Source organism: Manihot esculenta, chromosome 12 (genome assembly GCF_001659605.2).
Source record: "Manihot esculenta cultivar AM560-2 chromosome 12, M.esculenta_v8, whole genome shotgun sequence".
Classification (NCBI taxonomy): Eukaryota; Viridiplantae; Streptophyta; class Magnoliopsida; order Malpighiales; family Euphorbiaceae; genus Manihot; species Manihot esculenta.
The window spans coordinates 5,879,227-5,900,083 of record NC_035172.2 but is presented as its reverse complement, the minus strand read 5'-3'; the positions used below and the strand labels follow the sequence as shown (position 1 = coordinate 5,900,083).

The 20,857-nt window shown below is 32.4% G+C and overlaps 2 protein-coding genes across 3 annotated transcripts; both read right to left on the bottom strand.

Annotated features, from left to right (window-relative positions):
- Positions 1-1,171: 1,171 nt before the first annotated feature.
- On the bottom strand, positions 1,172-2,481 carry LOC122725250 (eukaryotic translation initiation factor 1A). The gene is made up of 2 exons (XM_043962273.1): positions 2,325-2,481; positions 1,172-1,788 (listed from the first exon to the last, which is right to left on the bottom strand). Exon 2 carries the CDS (start codon positions 1,775-1,777, stop codon positions 1,340-1,342), a length of 438 nt encoding a protein of 145 aa, XP_043818208.1. The 5' UTR covers positions 1,778-1,788; positions 2,325-2,481; the 3' UTR covers positions 1,172-1,339.
- A 2,184-nt stretch (positions 2,482-4,665) lies between these two features.
- LOC110627766 lies at positions 4,666-19,701 on the bottom strand. Of its 2 annotated transcripts, XM_043948854.1 has the most exons (12): positions 19,503-19,701; positions 19,047-19,180; positions 16,787-16,868; positions 15,914-15,984; positions 15,362-15,463; positions 15,160-15,249; positions 11,134-11,208; positions 11,017-11,049; positions 10,811-10,891; positions 5,298-5,357; positions 5,013-5,217; positions 4,666-4,895 (listed from the first exon to the last, which is right to left on the bottom strand). In XM_043948854.1, the coding sequence occupies exons 1-11, from the start codon at positions 19,555-19,557 to the stop codon at positions 5,035-5,037; spliced, it is 966 nt and encodes a 321-aa protein (XP_043804789.1). In that variant the 5' UTR covers positions 19,558-19,701; the 3' UTR covers positions 4,666-4,895; positions 5,013-5,034. The 2 variants fall into 2 exon arrangements, with proteins under 2 accessions (XP_043804789.1, XP_021629820.2); XM_021774128.2 differs by having other exon boundaries at positions 4,666-5,217.
- Positions 19,702-20,857: the final 1,156 nt, after the last annotated feature.

The window sequence follows — 20,857 nt, the reverse complement described above, 5'->3', positions numbered from 1 at the left end:
GTTTAATTAGGAATAACTTAACCAACTTTAAGTTCTTAAGAAATTTTTAAGTTCTTAAGAAATACTAAAATTTATTTGTTTGGTTAGCAAGTGTTCTCAAACTTTCAAGAAAACTGATCAGATCTGATGCTACAGAACCAAAAATGGGTTGGAGCTGGCTGGAGAGGGGGATGGCAACCCAAATTTCAGAATACTCGGTTGAAATTCATAGCCATATGAACCACAAAGCATCAATCCGAGATTCAGCTAGGAAAGAGATTTGGCAGAAGGGAAAGAGAGCTGCGAGTCTAATGAAGTTACTCTCCAGTTTCATAGCTTATCAATGATTGCATCAAACGACAATGATGACTTAAAAACTACTAGTTATGATACCATCATATGACTGCTCGTCTTCAATTTACATGATAAATTACTTTCCTTTTACCCCACTCTTCTTTTTCCTTATTATTCTATGCGACACAGGCAATCAAGAAAGAGTGCCAAAAGGATAGAAAGCATGATGAAGTGCACAGGCGAAAAAAATCATGTTAAAAAAAAAAAAAGAGAAAGAAATCACCTGCAAATTTGCCTCTTCTTAGCAACTGTTTTAGGCATCAGCCCATGTGTGATTTTTAAATGCAGCTCTAAATTATTATACCAAATCGACAAAACCTTCCAGAATCATAAGGTTGCACGCAAATGCACATGTTGCTATAATAATTTTAAGCTAGCAAAATCAACACATTTTTTTTGTCCAAATCAAAATCAACACATTTGACTTGCATTATAAGAATTGTGTAGATACGGATCCTATGTTCAGTAATTCAAGAAACATCTACTAATTGCTAAAAGAAAACCCCTGACCTCATCTGTTGAAGGCAACCTAGCAACGAAAGCTGACAATCAACCAAAACCTTGGGAAACCTATTTTCAACACGAATGAAAATACCAAGAGAAGAAAAATCACAAAGAAAACATACTCGGGTAATGAAAGCCAGCGCTCGCCATAAAATAAAAGGCTACCCAAGCTTAATGATATTCTAATTGCAGCCTTATCTTCTACTTAACATCAGGATAATACCAAATGCAAAACGAATTATGCAAATTTGCAGTGGGGAAAGAACAAGGTTAAAACCAACATAAGAGAATATTAGCCAAGCAAGCCCACATTCACAAGATCAAGGACACAAGAGAACCAATAAAAATGATAACTATCACAAGAAATATTATCAGTTTAGCATCCCAATTTCAACTTATAAAGCACAAACCCTTGCTTAGGCTTTTAATATCGTTAGCCACTCACATGGACATCTCTCTTCATAAATAAACATAAGATAGAAAGAAAGTCAGTTCCCAAACTCTAGATCTTATCAATATCTTCATCTTCGAACTCGATGTAATCATCACCGGCACCATCATCCTCCTCATCAAGACCTCCAGCAATACCTTCATTGAGACGTGTATTCTCAGGAAGTTCACCATAGGCCTTCAGAAGCCTAGCTTCATCTGGCATATACTTCAAGATAACATCAGCTTTGTCATCCTGGTAGTCACGCAGCCCAACAAGAATTATATCACCAGCCGCAATCCAGACCTTCTTGTGCATCTTCCCTCGAATGTGACATAGGCGCTTGGAGCCATCAATACACATGGCTTCACAACGGCCATTGCCAAGCATGCGAAGAACTTGGGCATACTCCTGTCCATCTTCCTTGAAGATGAGTTCACGTTTCTCATCATCTGCTTCGTTCTTTCCTCTCTTCCTATTCTTACCTCCCTTTCCCTTATTCTTCGGCATGATTTATGTTTCTGTCACAACACCAAATCAGTTATTAGCTATATATACAGAACTGTGATTTGAAAACCTAACTTTTTTCAAACTAAGATTTTTTTTTTAGGGGGGGGGGGGGGGTGGGTGTTAGTAAACAAACAAAATTTTAGATTGGAGCAAACAACAAATTTCAGGCAGAACACAAAATAAAATAAAAAAAAGAAACTAATTACTTGATAAAAATTTTCCACTTTTTAGTTATATATTTTTTGAAAAAAAAACAAACAAGCAAACAAACAATCAACAACCAAAATTGCAAGCAAACAAACAATCAACCACCAAAATTTAGAACAAGTACCATATCAAGAAAGGAATAACAAATTAGCCAAGAGAAAGCAAAATCAATCCAAACAAAAATTTCATATAGTCCTATAATCAGCAATAAATCGATCAAATACGAAACCACGTATGGGAGCAAAATCTATAAAATTTTGCCTAAAGTTGCATATTATTCCGATGAATTGAGCAGAAAATCATTCAACAACAAGAGAAGAATTAGAAGTAAAAAAACAACCTTAGAGAGAGGTAGCGTAGGGAGACCAAAAGAAGCTGAAGGAAATCTGATCAGTGATCCTGCAAGTTCCAGCCCTAGCCTTTTTGTAGCCAAGGGAAAGGTATTCTGGTCGAACTGTGCCGCCTCACCTGGATTCAGGCCCAAGTTATCCAACTTGACTCGTTATTGGGCTAACTATTCAAATTTAGATCGTGGGCTCTCTAGGGAGGTAAAGTTTTCCCTTTTTTTTCTTTTTTTTTTCTTTTTAAAAAAAAGGCTTATAGTTAATTTTATGTATACTAATTTTCTATTATTTTTTTAATACAATCTCAATCGATATTGCACTTTATTAAATTATTTTTAAAAATAATATGAAATATATAATCAACTTACGATTGAAAACCCTTATACAATAATAGCATAAAATATAAATAAAAATATACTAACCTTGATAAATTTGCAGATTCTTAATGGAATTGAATAAAGCCTCAACTTTATATTGAGAAGAATGATCAAATAAGTCCTCTTTAATAGTGTATTTATAGCCTAAAAAGTTTAAGTCCTAGTTAAAGTTGGATTATAAGTCCTATTCCAATTTAGACTAGGATAAATTAAATTAATTTTAAATAAATAAGAAAATTTTAACTTAATTAATTATAAATTATCTAAAAATCTCTTAATTACAAGAATAGGAGAGAATTTAAACTAAATTTTCTAGTTGCGAAAAACTTAATCTTAAATTTATCCAGAATAAATTAAATAAATTTTAACTATAACTCAAAATAAATAAATTATGTCATCACTGACATTCTCAAAGTAAATAAATAAATTTAATTATAACATAAAATGTTATTGATAATTTAAAATAAAAATTAAAAGATTATTTTTTTTTCTCTTTTAACTTTCTAGGAAGATCATTTTTCTCTTTGGATCATTTTATCCGGGAGTTTGTCTCTTTTTTATCATTTAATCATTTTTTTTTAGATCTTTTCTCCTTTTATAGGAGAGTGATTTTCTTTTCTCTTATCTCTTTTTATTGTTTATTTATGAAATCTTTTGCATGCAGGGACCAAGCTTCGTTTGCTCCTCTATGTTTACAGGATGGTCCTGCATGCTCCGGAGAGAGAAGGATCTTTTCTCTCTTCAGAAATCTTGATGGATCATTTTTATAAATATTTTTAAATTTTTTGAAATTTTTATCAAGATCATAACTTATATATTAGATTTATTGTAGATTTTAATAACTTTAAATTGATCTGAATTCATTATTGCTAACTTGGATAGTTAATCCTCGTCGACATCAAGGAGATCTACTTAGTATTTCCTCCCTCGGTACAAACGTTGTATAGATAGTGCTTTTGGATTTTGGCTGCTAAGCTCTACTCTAAATTGTGGATTTTTTTTTTCCCTATGTTTTACTGTTGTTTTGTGCTTCATAAATTTTTCGCGGCAAGTCAGAAGCTTCCCAATTCAGCATTAGGGTTTCGCTATTGTGGGTTTGGGCTTCTGGGCTTAAGCCTTTGTTGTTTTATTTTATTTTTTGTTGTATTATTTTTTTAGGCCTTAGTAACCTTCTTTTAATAGCCTTTTATGATATTTTTCTAAATTTTAAAACCCCTTAAATGGAATTATCAGGTTTTGATTAAAAAGAAAAAAAAAAAAAACCTTGATGCCAAAAATTTTACCGACACGTGCGTATTATCTACATTTGAAACCAAGAATCTCACAAAAATTCAATTTAATTAATATATTTTTAAATATTTTTTTTATTTAAAAAGAAAATTTTTTACTTTTAATTTAAAATTTTCATATTAAAAAAATAAAAATATTAAATAATCTTATAAAAATTCATTTAAATTTTTTTCTTTCAAAGAGTTTTACCATAATAATAATAATATGCAATTTAATTTTTGATATATCAAGTAAAATGCAAATTAATTTTTATATGTTAAGACGGAATGGTTATGAAAATTTATATATTATAATTATATACAAATACTTTAATTAAATTAAATATAATAATGCACCGTAAATATTTAAAAATTTTAATTACTTAAAGATTTTTGGCCTGTTCTCATGAATTTTAGGTGTAATTTTAAATATTTAATAAATAATATATACAAATATTAGCACATAAACAACCATAGTCGGAAATTCAAAAGCAGGCAATCGGTGAGTTTAGTTTCAAATTTAACTGAATTAAAAAATTTGAAAAGAGAAATTTTAGACATTGAAACAGCACCAAATCAAACTGGATCATCATTTTTCTGTTTACTCCGAATGTATTGAAGTTTCCTTACAAGGGTTTTTCCTTTGCATCTATCTTGTGTCAATATTTCAAAGTCCTAATGCAAGAATATCCTTTTAACTATAATTCCAGAACAGTAAAGAGAATATTATTCACATATTATCTGCAAAATGAAAAATCCTTGGCAATCCAGCTTTCCATGCCAAGATTCTCATAAATTATCCAGCGGCAATTCAAATGATTGTTCTCTTATTTTCAAATGTGCAACACTCACTTGAAGCTACAACACTCCCTGGGTGCTTTCTTTGGCAGCCAAGGATACATCTTCTACAGCAAGTCTACATCTAGAACACATTTTCTGAATGTTGAATCAAAACAATCTTGAGTTGCATTTGCAGTGCATGTATAGAAATGAATGCAAAACCCCAAACAGTTTCAGAATGAAAAATCCAGATATTTACCAGCAGCAGAGAATCAAAATAATTATACGCCGGAACTTATCAAGTCCCGAGCCAAGGATAACCCGACTGGATACGACCTGTGTATTCTCGTCTTCATGGTTTTGATTTTTTCACCAGGTACGATATCAATCTCATTTTTCTTCATGTTTTGCATTGATTTGTCAACTGTATCCAACTCTTTAGCTTCAGCAATAAATTGAAGGCCCTGAAATATTATGTTGGACCATGTTATAAAAGAACAGACAAGAATCAGGATTACATTTGAGGATTTGTCACTCCACATACCTTAGGAGATATATCATTGTAAGTCACTGCTGAATGGTTTGCTAGCTTAGCACCAACGTCCTGCCAAAGTTGAAGACGAAAGTAGATCAATTCATTAACTCAAATTAGGAGATTAAGAAATTAAAAATCGCCTCTAATAGCTGCCTATTCCCCAGCCATGTCAACGTCAAAGTAAATGACATTCTATGTGTAATTGGAGAAACTTACAGAAGGAAAATGTGTTTTAAGCTACAAATGCCAGAGCTTTTTTTCCAAAATGGGAGGTGTCTAGGAAAAAATAATTGCAAAGGTGTGTGGAAGATTTTATTTCCCCAAAAAGGGTGAGTCTAGCCATGTCAAAATCATTAAACACCAAGTCATGATCATGATTTTAAATAATGGTTATCATATAATGTTATTTATAGGTTTTCATGGGGCCGCTACCCGTTGCCTCTGAAATTTAAAGGCATCCCATGAATTGTATGTATAATGGCCATTATCATTTTTATGTAACAGTAACGGTTGTCACCCAGTAATATATTTGCTAAAAGTGACATCACACACCGTTTTCTTCCTTTCTTTACATTTCTGAGTATTTCAGCCACCCAAAGTAATTGTTCTTATCATATTCTCTCAAAAATTTTAATTGTACAAAGCTCCCCTTTTAAGCTAAAAATCATCATAAATATCTCTACTCCACAATTGATTCTTATAGTAAGTCTTTTTTTTTTTTTTTTCTGTTTTTGCTATTTCTTTTCATTATTTGCTGTTTTTATTAAAATATGTTATTAATTTGAGAATAACATCAAATAAAAAATTTAAACTTACTATATTAGTTTAATGGTAAGTTTAAAACTTAATGGAGCATTTAGTACTTATCTTAGTTATAGTACCACATATTCCTTAAAAAGGTAAGTTGATTTAAAATTGAAAAAGATATTTTTTAAGTTCTTAAAAGAAATTTATTTTCAATAATTAAAAATTAATTTATTATGGTGATAATATGGTTAGTTATTTACTATCTACATAATTATTTTAAATATAAATTCATTAATGTTAATGATGTTTAAGAATGATAGATTTAATGCATTCATTTGATATATTTATGCTTATTATACACTTCCATCTCTTAATTCTACTTGTATCTACCAAAATATATCCATTTCATGAATCTTATAAAAAAATATTTAAAAATTGCGTGTAGCAGTTGGCTTTTTGCTACGGTATGGATGTTACAAGCCTATTTCCCTTACTCATTACTGTGACCACAAATGCAGCCATATCTGCAATTTAAAACATGACCAAATTTTGAATTACAACTAGTTAGTGAGTGAAGAGTGTTCATTATTTTCAATCACTACTATATATATATTCAGCATTATTTTCACATCAAAAACAAAAAATTAAAATATTTTTAAGAAACTCAAAACTATTTTTTCCATAATTTCTTATTACTATAATTATTTATAATTTATTTTTTGCATGAAAAATAATGTCAAAATTAAAAATACAAATATTCAACCTGGCGACTCACGAGGCAAGGTGAGCGCCTCCGTGAGAGGCGCCTCGAGCCTCGGGTCACCTTTAACAATATTGAGTAGCTGGAGGCTGATCTCCTGTCATCAAGAGATCCTGTCCAATTTATATCTCTAAAAGTTTCAACTCGAAAATGACCATGTTTAAAGTGAAAAAGCCCTTTCCCTAGCACATACTTTAGGTATTTCAATCGCAAGGATCATGCATTAATTGACTGACTAAGATAACAGTATAGGCTATGTCTAGTTGAGTGCTCCTTGTCAATATCTGGTATCTTCCAATATCCACCAACTCACCAGTTTTTACTTGCATCTTATGATTACTTTCAACGAGAGATTTTACTAATTTACACCCCAACATATCAGTTTCTTCTAAAAAATCCAGAATGTACTTTTTTTGAAAGATAAAAATCTCTTAAAGCTTTCCCAAATCTTTAATTTTAATTCTTGAACCAACAACTTTTCTAATTGAGTCATTTCCTCTTTGTCACTTATCACCATTATATCATTAACCTATATAATAAGAAAAGGGTGATTTTACTCTTGTGATGTTTAATAAATAAAGTATGATCAACATTACTCTGTTGGTAACTAAAGAATATCATGACTTTGCTAAACCTGTCACACCAAGCTCTGGGAGATTGTTTTAGCCATACAAAACCTTTTTTAATTTGCACACCTTTCCTTGTGTCTTCTCATCAGCAAATCCAAGAGATATCCATGAATGCCTCTTCCTCTAAATTTCCATGGAGGAATGCATTCTTCATATCAAATTGTTATAAGTCTTAGTTTAAGTTAGCTACACAAGATAACAAAGACTCTGATTGAGTTCATTTTTGCAACTGAGGCAAATGTCTCTTGATAATCCACTCTATAGGTTTGGGTGAAACCTTTAGCAACCAATCTGACCTTAAACCATTCAATTGTGCCAAAGTTTGATGTGACACCAGAAAAGGACGAGGTGTCAATATGAGACCGGAGGTACTTGAGACCCTGAATTTCATTAGAGGAAAGGAACTCAATAACAGTTGTCTCCTTATAGGGGTGTAAATGAGCCAAGCCGTTCGTGAGCTATTTGAGGTTCGATTCGATAAAAGCTCGACCGAGCTCGATTCGATTTCTAAACGAGCCAAGCTTGAGCTTAATTTTTAGGCTCGTTTGGTAAACGAGCCAAGCTTGAGCTCCATAGTATTCGGCTCGTTAAGGCTCGTGAGCTCGACTCGTTTCTGAGTTTATGAGCAGGCTCGCGAATAGGCTCGTGAACAGTCTCGTTAAGTAAACTGAAATTACTATCATAAGAGAAATAAACTAAACCCTGCATATACTTTCATGAGCCAAATCTAAATATTTTAAAATTCATCTCTATATAGTTTAGTTACACTCTTAAACTTGCATATATTTAGATCATTAAGATTTAAAAACTCATTTTTATAAGTTTACATGCTAATTTGTAGATATACTTATTTATCTAAAATTATTTTAGTTTTAAACTTATTAGTTTTAAACTAAAACTCATTATACATTTAAATAAATTAAATTATTCATGAACTATTTGAGACTCAGCTCGATAAAAGCTCGACTCGTCTAAGCTCGTTTGCTAAACGAGCCAAGCTTGAGCTTCTTAATACTCGGCTCGAGTTCGATATGAGTAAAGCTCGAATTCGGCTCGAGCTCGAAAAAATTTTAACGAACCAAGCTTGAGCTCTTCAAAGCTCGGCTCGGCTCGGTTCGTTTACACCCCTATCTCCTTAGAGGGCTCCTTCACAGTTTCTGATAAATTAGTTTGAGCTTTAAAGTACCTTGTTTCCCCCCACGACTTCTGGTGGGACGATCATGTAACTTCCGGCAAGTCTTCTTAGCATGTCCCTGGTTCTCACAATAATTATAATGCTAGCATGACAGCGACTTTCCTCTTATTAAACATGGGCACGTGCCTCCTCTAGTGAAAGAAAAAGGCTCTTGATCCAAAACTACTGTCATTATGGAACATCAAAGAGACACCTTACCCACACCAAATAAGTTGTTACATTATGGAACAGGATTTTGGAGGATGTTACCCGTTTCACTATTATTTACAGGTCTCCCATAATTTGCAAGCGTAACCTTCATTACTAGGGGTGAGCAGTATTCGATTCAAACTGAAAACACCGACTGAACCGAATTAATTTCAAAATTCGATTCGGTTTTTTATTCAATTCGGTTTGGTTCGATTTTTAATTTCAAAAATTTCGGTTATTTCGGTTCAGTTCGATTTTGATAAAAAAAATCGAACCGAACCGATTAGTGATAATAATTTGTTATTTTCAATAATATAGAGAAATTAAATTATATTAAGATTAAAATATTTTAATTAAATTTTAAAATATTAAAAATAAAGTGTAAAAAATAAAAAACTTATTAAAAATCAAAACCGATCAACCCGAACCGAATCAGACCGGTTCAATTTGATTCGGTTGCTGACCAAAATTGGTTCGGTTCGATTTTTATAAATACTAAAATTTTGGTTTTCGGTTTATTTAGTTCGGTTTAGTTTTGAACCGAACTGTTCAAATGCTCACCCTTATTCATTACAGCCATTGCATAACGGTACTATTACCAAACGTTACTTATCAACAGTGGTTGTCACCAATAATTTGTCTCTTTCAAAATTTATTGTCTACATAATTATTTTAGCTATAAATTAAGTAATGATAATAGTGTTTAAGAATAATAAATTTATAGCCTTTATTTGATGTATTTATGCTTATTACATAGTTGTGTAACTTAATCTTACTTGTATCAACCAATATCTATTCATTCCATGAACTGAGCAAATTTTTCAGAAGAATTTACGTAGCACTAGGCTGTTACTGCTATGTTACAGTCATTATAGCATGTATATGCTACCCACGACCACAACTGGAAGTTAAATCCATGGCAGGATCTATACTATCACAGTTTTAGACTTGACCATGGTGATACTTTTCACCAATAGCTAAGATGGTACCTGTCCACCTTCTAATCTCTCTAGCAGCCATGCATCGCTGGACGCTTCATCAACAGGATATTAACAAATTGGTGGATCCTTTCATTGCAAAAGTAGTTGTTTAGGCTTCTTTTATTTCTATATTTCCATTCAATCGCTTGAATTTTCATGGATAGTTTGAGTACTGCATGGTATCCAAAGAGTTGATGGTAGATCGTGGCTATTAGGGTCTATAACCTGTGCGAGTATTCTTTCAACCTTATGGTGGGTGTCTTTAATCGAAAAATTCAAATGCTTGCTTCAAGAATTTAGAACTTCTAAATTCAATTTCAAATACAGTGCAGAAAACAAAAACACCCATGTGGCCTTTTTCCCTAAAAGAGAAAGAAAATACGAGATGGAGAACAAAGAATGATGTTTGGATTCCAGGATAAGTCCAAAAAGTTGAAATTCAAATGACTTTAGAGGCAATTGAGGGAAATAATCAATCTTTTATTGATATGGCTGTAGCAAAATTGGCTGTGGCAATAGGTCTGCATGCCCTTAAAATGATAGGCAAAGGACCATTAAAATAAAATAATAAAAACTAAGGTCTTTTTCAATGGAACTGTTTGGAAAAGAAAAAAAGAAAAAAGAAATATCAATAGCGTGCACATACTTCAACAACTGAACTATCTCTAACCACTCACAATTTCTCTCTAGTTTGGGGTTTTCACACATTTTCTTTCGAGTACATAAAAAATCATCAAAGACATAACAAGGTTTAAAAAGAGAATTACTGGAAACCCCAACTTTCTAGAATTCATAGCCACTTTCAATAACTTTGAAGTGGCCATAATATGAGAGAACACCTGTCTTTTACTTCCACTGAGCATTATTAGCTAGCTCTTGTTCCTTTCTAGTTGCTTTTTCCCTTTTTTTCATTTTTTTTTTGGGTCGGGGGGGGGGGTGGAGGGGGGTTGCATTGGGCAGTTCAAAGCAAATAGCTGAAATCTATCAGATCAAACTTGGCTTTTAGAAGAAGGAAATCTGACCTGATAAATTTTTGCACCGGACCCATCTTTAAAGCCTCCAGCAAACTGGCAGAGATACCAAAGTCCCGAGTTTGTAGCATCCTGCATGATGTAAGCCAAAAAGAAAGAAAGAAAGAAACAATACAAAGAAATTCAATCACGTCAAAAACGTCCAAGCCATTGCAAAATGTTAGAAAGAAACAATTGATTAGAGAAGCATAAATAACCTGTTTGCTCTCAAGAAGCTCAAGCTTTCCTTCCTGCGGAGTTTATTGAAATAACAAGAAAAACGTGATGAATCTTGTAACTGGATGGAAAGTTAAATATACAAGGACACAACTTACCAGCCCAGATATCATTTGATGGATTATTTCAACATCAAACCCAATCTGTGAAAGGTTTGTTTTCATCTCACCTACCTGCAAGCAAGTTATATTGCACATAAGTTCAACAATAGTAGCACTAGCATGTGCATCCAATTATGTGTTTTTTGCCAGTTACAAATCTCTTCCTCCTCACACACCCATCCAATGATGTGCAGGTGTTGGCATAGAAAGTTTTGGCCCGTCTAGGTATTTTTAGCTCATCAAGAAAATAAGAAATGCAGATTATTTACACTTCCTATTGTACAGAGCATAAATTAGCTAGAGTCTTAGCGGAGAGAAAATCTAGATGCAGCCCCATAGAACCTTACACATTTACACTATATGCTTAACATGCGTCTCCTCAATGTAGTTTATTTTCCCACAATTACATATATATATACTCAACATCTTTTTTATTTTTTAGGTTTTGATTAAATCTATCCGACTCAAAATTACTATATGACAATAATCAGCGGAAGTAGCCATGACACTTTTATTTATAAAACATACAAGCTTCACATAAATGTAGGGTTGAGCATTCAGTGCATTCACTTCTCATCTGAAACAAACCAAAACTAATTAACCAAAGAACTGAAAAGCTAAAACGTGGAAACTGATAAATAGAACCAAATTGAATCAAACAGATAAATTTACTTGGTCAGTTTTGGGCCTATTTGGGCATGTTTGAACCTCTCTTCCTTCAGTGCATAAATTTGGCTTCCATCCAGAGAGAGGGCGAGGAGATTGAGAGGAAGAGAGGTAAGGCTGCACCTATGTGGGAGGAAGAGGCCAAAGCTTTGGAACTATTAAATACGTAGGTATGCCAACCGGCATAGCTAACACATCCAAAGAACATTTTGATCAGTTCATTTTCTTTTTTCTTTTTTAACTGAACTAACCGAATCAAACTGAAAATTTTTTAGAAATGGTAACCAAATGAATTGCTTAGACCAAAAACCATCAGAAAAACTGAATTAGATATGTTAGAATTTAAGGTAAAAACAGATTTCTGCTCAGCCTTACGTAAATGTCACCATGAAAGAGGAATATATGAAAAGGATTGTGAAAGAAGAAAATTTAAATGGCAAGATACTATGCTCACTGAGCTGAAACATAAATGACCTTAGCATGAGAAACAAGGGGAGAAAAAGATTGTGCTAGAAGAAAATTTAAATGGCAAGATACTAAACTCGCAGGAGTAAAATGTTAAGAGTTTGTCTCTTAACAGATTAGGGATTGGAAAGAAAGAGATTGAGAGAAAGAGAATAACAGATGAGAGTGTAAGAAGGAAAAGAAAGATTAGGGAAGGAGAGAGATAGAGAGAGAGAGAGAGAGAGAAGAGGAGAATTGTATTATGAATCTTCTTGGCTTCTGTGAGTTCTTCTTTACTGGTATTTATACATCTTCTACTGTTACAGTGAAGTAGTTACAAGTGGTTACAACAAACTATTATTCCCTCCTTTAACTAAACTTCTCCAAGATTCTTCCTAGAATTCTTCTTCTTCTTTCTGAAGTATGTAACAATAACCCCTCCTTGAGCACTTTCTTGCCCCCAAGAAAGTGGTATTTCTGGAAAATGGGCAGAGATGAAGGTCCTGTCTTCCCAAGTAGCAGCTTCCTCTGGCATGTTCACCCATTTAATGAGGCCTTGAGGGGTTTGCTGTCCATCCCTTGTTATTACTCTTGTATGGAGGACTTTTTCAGGGGCTATGATCATCTGGTCTTCTAAATGAATGGGACCAGGTTCTTGCTTATAGAAAAGAACAGAAATTAGAGAGGAGATAGAGAAAGAAAGGAGAGAAGCAATAGAAGAATAGAGAAAAGTGGAATTCTGCATTTATTATTAACTTTTGGAATGATGCAATACAAGGACAACCCTCCTATTTATACTAATTCCTTTTTGTTAGTTGTAACAGAATAACTGCTTTGCCACTTCGTGCCTATTACAGTCAGCTTATCTCCTTCTAGTATCCCCTATTCATAACATTCCCCACCTTTGAAACCATTCTTGTCCTCAAAAATGAGTAGAGGAACTGACCATGCTTGTTAAATCTGACTAGTTGCCCCAATTTATGAACAGAAAACTTGGAAATATAGGTATTATTGTCTCTCTTGTTGGTATTTTTCAACATTTTAATGCAGAAATCCTCCCTTGACAAGAATAGCACTTTCTTCTTCCGCCTCCTCCACATTTCAAATGCATTCTCTTTGAGTACTATATGCCTACATGATCCCAACTCAATTATACTATTCCTAGAATTCCAAAACTTACAGCATCACATAAAGACTAAAACACCAAGTGTCTACACAAGGCAAAGGTATGTACAAGCATGATGAATTTTCTCAAATCTACTCTAGCTTTGCTTGCTACTATGAGAAAGTAAAAGCTTATGTCATCCTCTGTTGGCAATAAATCTGCCCAACCAGAGCAACATGTCTTGTATTAACACAGTTCCTACTTCCTGATGACTAGAGCTGCAAATGAACAGAACTACCAACAAACAGTTTGGGCTCAGGTTAACCTATTGCTTTGCTCCACTAGGACTGACTCAAAAATCAAACAGGCAGATGTCAAAACTCAGAAATGAGAGACAAAAACAGAAGAATTTGAGTCCACAAGCTCATAAGAATAAAGCTTCTAATAGGTTGGGCCACATAATGCTTATAGAGGATCTCAGAATCATGCAACCATTCAATGTTGAATGGCTTTCTTTAAGGCAAATCAAACATACTTATAAGGCATTGTTCTGTTTAATTAAAAGTAATTTTTGCCTCACAAGTCCCACATCAAAAAGATGTAAAGGGGCAATAACTAGTGCCACATCAAAAAAGAGTTGTCAAATGTTACGAGTGCGTTTGCTTGTCTAGTCAAGCACGCGCTGCGGTTAGAGTGGTCAATGTAATTATAGCTTTTTGTAGGCCACTGTCCCTTGGACCTACCCAAATGTCAAAGGAATGCATGCTTTCACTAATGTGGCACCTCCAGTGCACATGGCTCCCCACTTTGCAAGAGTCTTAGAAGGGTTGTTTGTCATATGCGGCCTTCCCCCTTAGGGTTTCCATATATGGAAACTGTAACTTTCCAGTCAAAAGAAGCTACCTTACCATTGGGCCAACGCTTTCCAGTCAAACTGTGATTGTCCGCTCAGAAAACAACAGCAGAAACACTAATTCTTAATCCCAAACTAGCTGACATCGGCTAATAACTTAAAAAATCTTACAGTTCTGGGATAAGGCAATTTAGATGTTCAGGTAACCTTTTTGCTATACAGCAACATGATAAGCTCAATATTAATCAATGGGTCATCCAATAGGCATCATGCTGAGTTCAAATTCATGCTCCTAATCCAATATGCAATTATCTGCAACGGTGGAATACCCAGTGTCTGGCTCTGGTGGACTTGATTTGACATGCATGCAAACATATGCACACCTTATGCTCCAGAACAAAAGAAAGATGTGTGTGTGTGTGTGTATGCACATGTGTTAAATTCGGAGAGGGTGCTTGGCATATTAAACATTAATGCATTTTAATATGACTTGTATAAATGATTGAATTGTGTTACCCATCAAAATGGCTAGCCAATTTAATGATGCAATCCAATAACTTACTATTTTTCCCTTTCACTTTATATTTTCCGAATATGGGACAAGAATTCCCTACACTTCCCTCTCAAATGCAATCACATGGTTGTCACTTGACAATTAGTTAGTAATAACCCAACCCACAACCCATACCGAGCTTTAGAAATTAGAACCATGTTAAATTCTGCAAGAGTGCTTGGCACATTAGACAATAATTTATTTCAATATGGGACAAGTGATTAAGTTGCTTTACACATCATAATTAACTAGTCAATTTAATTTTGCAACCCAACCACTTATGATAATTTTGCCCTTTCATTTTATATTGTCCCAATATAGGACAAGAACTCCCAACAAATATATATATCTGGAGGGAAAGAGAAAAAGAAAGAAAGAGAGAGAGAGAGAATTTCTATGTACATCATTAGCAATCAGCTTAGAAGTTTCCATCTGCTCCACCACCTTCCAATCCAAATTTTCCAGCCTCTTTGTCAGATGTCTCTTCGTTGACTGCACAAATCAATAGTTGATACAGTACTAAGAGTACAGCAAAACATTTAAGAGAAAAGAGTTGTCGTCTGGGAAAGCAAGAATTAGCCAAAAGATAAACCATCTTACTTACAGCCAATGTTTCAGACACATTCTCCAATTGTTTAGACACATTTGCAACAGCATTTGCCATATTTTTCTTTGTTACAAACATTACATCAGAAAATGACAAGCCCTGCACTACAAAGGTAACAGAATACACCCATAATCAGCAAGAAGCAATAAACTAAGAGGATGTTTGGCTTAGCTTATGAAATTTAGCTTATAAGCATCAAGTGCTTATAAGCTAATTTAAGCTTATAAGCTAATTTTAGCTTATAAGCACTTATTAGCTTATAAGCACTTTTAAATTTTAAGCTGTTACGTGTTTGGTATAGGTAATTATATGTGGTAGATGAAACTTGATGTATTTGGTTAACTTATAAGCACATTTATTATGAAAATGACTAAACGGGTATAAGTTATTTTCCATTAAATGAGAGTATATGTTATACTTTTAAATTTTTAATAAGGATACTACAGTAATTTAATTGGTCAAACCGGCTTATAAGCTAAGCCAACACCCTCTAAGTTGAATGCCAAAAGCAAAGGCATCCATTTCATCTTTGAGTCATTAGAATCTTGCCTTCCACCACATGTAACAATATCCCATTGCTCCTAGTGCAGCAGCTGGCACTAGATATGATGCAAAACTCCCTGTTTAAACAAGAAAATGTATAAGCATCTTTGCATATTTTTACTTTGTCATCGAGACACATAAATCTCCAATGATGCAGAACAGAATAAATCATGAAAATTTTGAAAAACTTTCAAAAATCTAAACCTAGTACATGAAACTGAGTCCTCCTAGGTGGCAAGAATAACATTATTTAAGGAACCATAAATCCCATTTCCTCTTTCTCAAGAAAATGATTTTGCTAGAGTTGGATTCCTCATCTGAACTTATCTTATGACTTGGGTTCCAATCATTGGGCCATAAAAATTTAGATTTTGCTTTTATTTCTTCCATATCAAGCTAGCGAATAACCTCCTTTCAGGAAGGAGGGGCACTGAGAGAGACTGAGACGTCTCCTACTAGCTTACCCTTTTTACTGCATTACTTTGTATCTCAATACCACGGCTTGCTTCCGCTCAAACAGTTATATAAACATGGCTTTCAAACTATGAAAATAAATTAACAGAGAAAGTAAATATGAAGTAATACATATTTCTTTGAGCCCTAAGTCTAACCAGTGAGATCCATTAGATAATTAATTAATTAGCTAGAAGTGGGCAAGTATCTAATAAATTTGATAGACAACCTTTAACCAACTATAAGCTCACTAAAATATTGGAAAACCTAACTGGTTCATTTGTCAGAATGTGAGTATCAATGAAGGGTCCCAAACAGAAATTAAACACTTTTGAAATTAAAAGAATACAAGATGAAATTTGATGAAAGTAGGATGAGCGAGCTACTTAGAATCTACAACTATTGAAGAAAATATGTTGTACTCACCATTAGAAGAAGCATTCCCATTAAAAATGGTCACAGGATTGGATAATGTTAACTCCTTAATCTCTTGTGCCAATTGACGAATCTGAGGCAGCAGCACAAATAATCATTCATCAGGAAATACAATCTTTGAGACAAAGATAGATCAAGAACCCTTTACATAATTAAATTAAGAACCAGTATTTTGCTTAGGAATTTCCTAACCAAGATAAATTTTAACCGTTTTGAGATAAGATGTCTTAAAATAACTACTCAGTGAAGCAGTCAGAGCAGAAGTCCTAGGAAGTGGTAAAAGTGCATGCTGATCATGGTATTAAACAATGGTTGTTACATTACATAACGGCCACTATATAATGGGAAATGTGGGGATTGTTTCCCATTACCCTGTTATTTAAAGTCCCCGCCCGCGATTTGCAGGCGTAATGGCCGCTATCGAACATTATGTAACAACACCAATCGTTATCAACAATTCAATCCTTTTATTCACATGCTAAACAAAATGTATTTTGCCTATTTTGAGGTTCCAATGAGTTTCAGCAGTTCCAAATCCCTTTTCTTTCAAATCTCTCTTTCTTTTTTCTCAAAAAACTCATCATTTCCTACATATTTCTCATATAAGTTTAGATCCATTATAAACTAGTCCCTTTCTTATTTTCTTTCTTCTAAAAGATGAGTTCATTTTTCCTTTTTTTTGGCTTTTATCTTTATAATTTGATTTTTTTTTTTTGTGTTTCTTTTTTGTATTTTTGTTGATTAAAGATCATTTTGACGTTAGTTTTGAGTTGAAATTATACTTTGAGATATTAGTTTATTTGTTAATAGTAATTGTAATTCAATATTTGGGACAAGTTATAAATTTAATATCTATGTTAGTTGTAATAAATAAAAAATTAATGTATAGGTTTAAGGTTAAAAAAGTTGAAAAATAAATTTTTATTAATAAAAATAATGCTTTTGTTAAAACTAAAATTAATTTGCAATTTATTACTTAATTTTATTTTATTAGTTTGCCATAATGATATTTAGTTTAAGTTATGTAGTCTATTTTTGATGCATTTATATCCATTATATAGTTGTATATCTCTCAATATCAATTCATTTTATGAACCTTGTAAAATTTTTTTAAAAAACTTGCATAGCCAGGCTGTTACCGTCATGTTACGACTGTTACAAGTCTGCTTTTGTAACCCACAACCGCAACCGCCAACATGGACATGACCACGATTTAAAACCATGATGCTAAGATAACTAACAAATATAAAAACCTTGCCAAATGTCATAGATGCTAATACAGCAATCATAATAGAAGCAAAATATGCATTATAGATTACAGTTTTTGCCAAAAGGGCTTGACCTTTGAGGCTAAAGATGGAAAGAAAGTACTCTCCACCAAAATTGTGATGAAATTACATTTAAATGCTTTGAACTTAAATTTTTTAAATTCAAAGCACAGAGACGAAGACAATTTCAGGTGTTTTTAACCTTTTCCACTCACTGAGACACTGATTTTTTGTGTAGTTAGATGCATTTTTAGATATAGCTGGTATTGATTTAGTGTTTATATCTTAACCTTGTTAAGCATGAATATCCAGATGGTCAAGTTTATGAGCATCGATAAGTATAACCATGACCAATAGATAAAATTAAGCATATAAATTAATCCATCTTTGAAGGAACACGTGAATTTCATGTGCCATTCCAATTGGGATTTTTTTTTCCAATTCATCATAAATCTCAGAGAGAATGGATCCTATGTTCACATCAGCATTCTTGTGATGGTAAATGGCAAGATGCACAAGATTAGAAAATTTTTCTATTTGTGAAAGTGCAACCAAAGGGAAACGTGTTCAAAATTTGAGCACTCATCAAATTATTATTCCAAAAATATGACTCCATCTAATTTTTCAGCACCCACAGCCATCATATTTCTAATAAAGTTCTAGAGTTCAGCATCTCACACATAAGCAGGAGTTTAATCCTCCCTTCCAACTGACTTCAGAGTTCCACATTAATTATAAACATTAGTAGCAGCAGACCACATAAGAAGCATGGTATCATATTAAAACTGTGTTGTAGCATTCAACAGTCCATCTTTTACAGTACATAATTTTCCAAACTTTAAACTCGCGGGCTGTATGCCAATAATAGTTTCTACTTGTCAATAAAAAGTTTCCCTTATCTTTTCAAACGGTAAAAAGGAGAATTAGGGCAATGAAAAGACAAAGAAGAAGAACAACAACAAGAAAGAAACAACCAAAATTACCTGAGCAGAGAGAAGTGCACTATCGTATTTGTAAGGTGCGATCTCCACTTCATCAACACCCTTGAGCAATTCTTGCAGCTGAGCAATGAGTTCAGACAATCGCCCATTTCTCAATATAATCGAACCAGTCAAACCTTTAAAAACACCAAAAAAAAACACAGTTAAAATGGCAGCCAATGGCCAAAGCAGAAACAATAGAGCAACATCAAAGATACACAAACATGTAAATTCATAAACATTCTTCACAAAACCAATCTAAAAAGAAACACAATCAAATAATAAGACCAAGAAAAAAAAAGAATCAGACAGGAAATTCAAATGGGTCGAAACCAAGATCGTCACAGATCAAGAAAGGTAAAAGATGATGAACTAAGCAATTGAGAGAGTTATACAGCAAAGTCTTAAATCAAGAGTGAAAATAATGCAATTGAAGAGACGGAAAGGGGAGAAAGAGACCTGCACCAGCAAGGATAAGAACTTTGGAGGTGGAGACACCCGCCTGCAGAGCCATGTCTAGTTGTGGTTGTTTTGTTGGGAGTTCCTGTTTGGCTGAGTCGTTTGTTAGCCGCCGTATCCTCTGTCTCTGTGTCCACCACGGCGCAATTGTTCTCAAACACAGCCAGAAAGCTTTCCTTTGTGTGTTTCTCTCTCCTCCTGTTTCCTATTTTATTTTTCTAAAATTAAAAAAATAAATCAACAAAAATAAAATTTTATTGTTTTAAATAAAATAAAATAAAATAAAATTTTACTTGAAAAGAAAGTATACTAATCTATTTTATACTTTTAAATAGAGTTAATCACAATAAACTTCATCAGGGCGAAAACAAGGGTGTAGGATAGCCGGTTGCACGGATATATATTTTTAATAAAAATAAAATATTTCGCATATTTAATTTTTTTTATAATTTGCAATTTTGAAAATTTTTTAAAAATTTTCTTCACATTTTATTTATTTTATATTTTAAATTATTTTTATTTTATATTATTTATATAACTTTATTTATAATAATTTATTATAATCACTAAAAATATATATTTATATATTTTTTATTAATTCATCTAAAAAATTTAAAATTTACTGATATTTATATTTTAATTTTAATTAATCTTAATATGTTATCAGTATTATTATTAGGCCAACCGATAAAAAACTCAATGTTTATATCGTATTCTAATTCAAAATTTTAATTTTTAGATAAATTAATTTAATTTTAATTATGAGTTAATATTATTTTTATATATAAAATTAATTTATATTTAAAATTAATAAAATATTACATTTAATATTATATTTTAATTTTGAAAATCAATTAAAATGACAATTAAATGTAAATTTTATATTATTTAAAATTTAAATATTTAAATTAAAATATAAAATAATAAAAATATTTGATTTTTTCAATCATTCGATTATTAATTTATATGCAAACTTAAATTAATTTTTATATTATTAATTGTTATTTAATTTGTTTAAATATATATTAATTTATAAAAATAATTTTAAATTAGAGAAATTATAAGAATTTTCTTTTTTATTAGCAATTATCTTCATGGAAAATAAATTTTCCATATTTACTCAATTTTCACTATTAAACTTATAAATAAAATATATTAATTTAAAGTAGTAAACATAATATTTTACATTTTTACTATTTTCAAAACTCTTTTACGGACGCTTAAAATACTACTTATATATATGTCATACATAAATAACTTCTATATAGAACTTGAAATTAACTGATTATGAACCAAACATTTTGTTTGTCATTTTCTTTATCTATTATTTGCATATGAAAAAAATATAATACGTT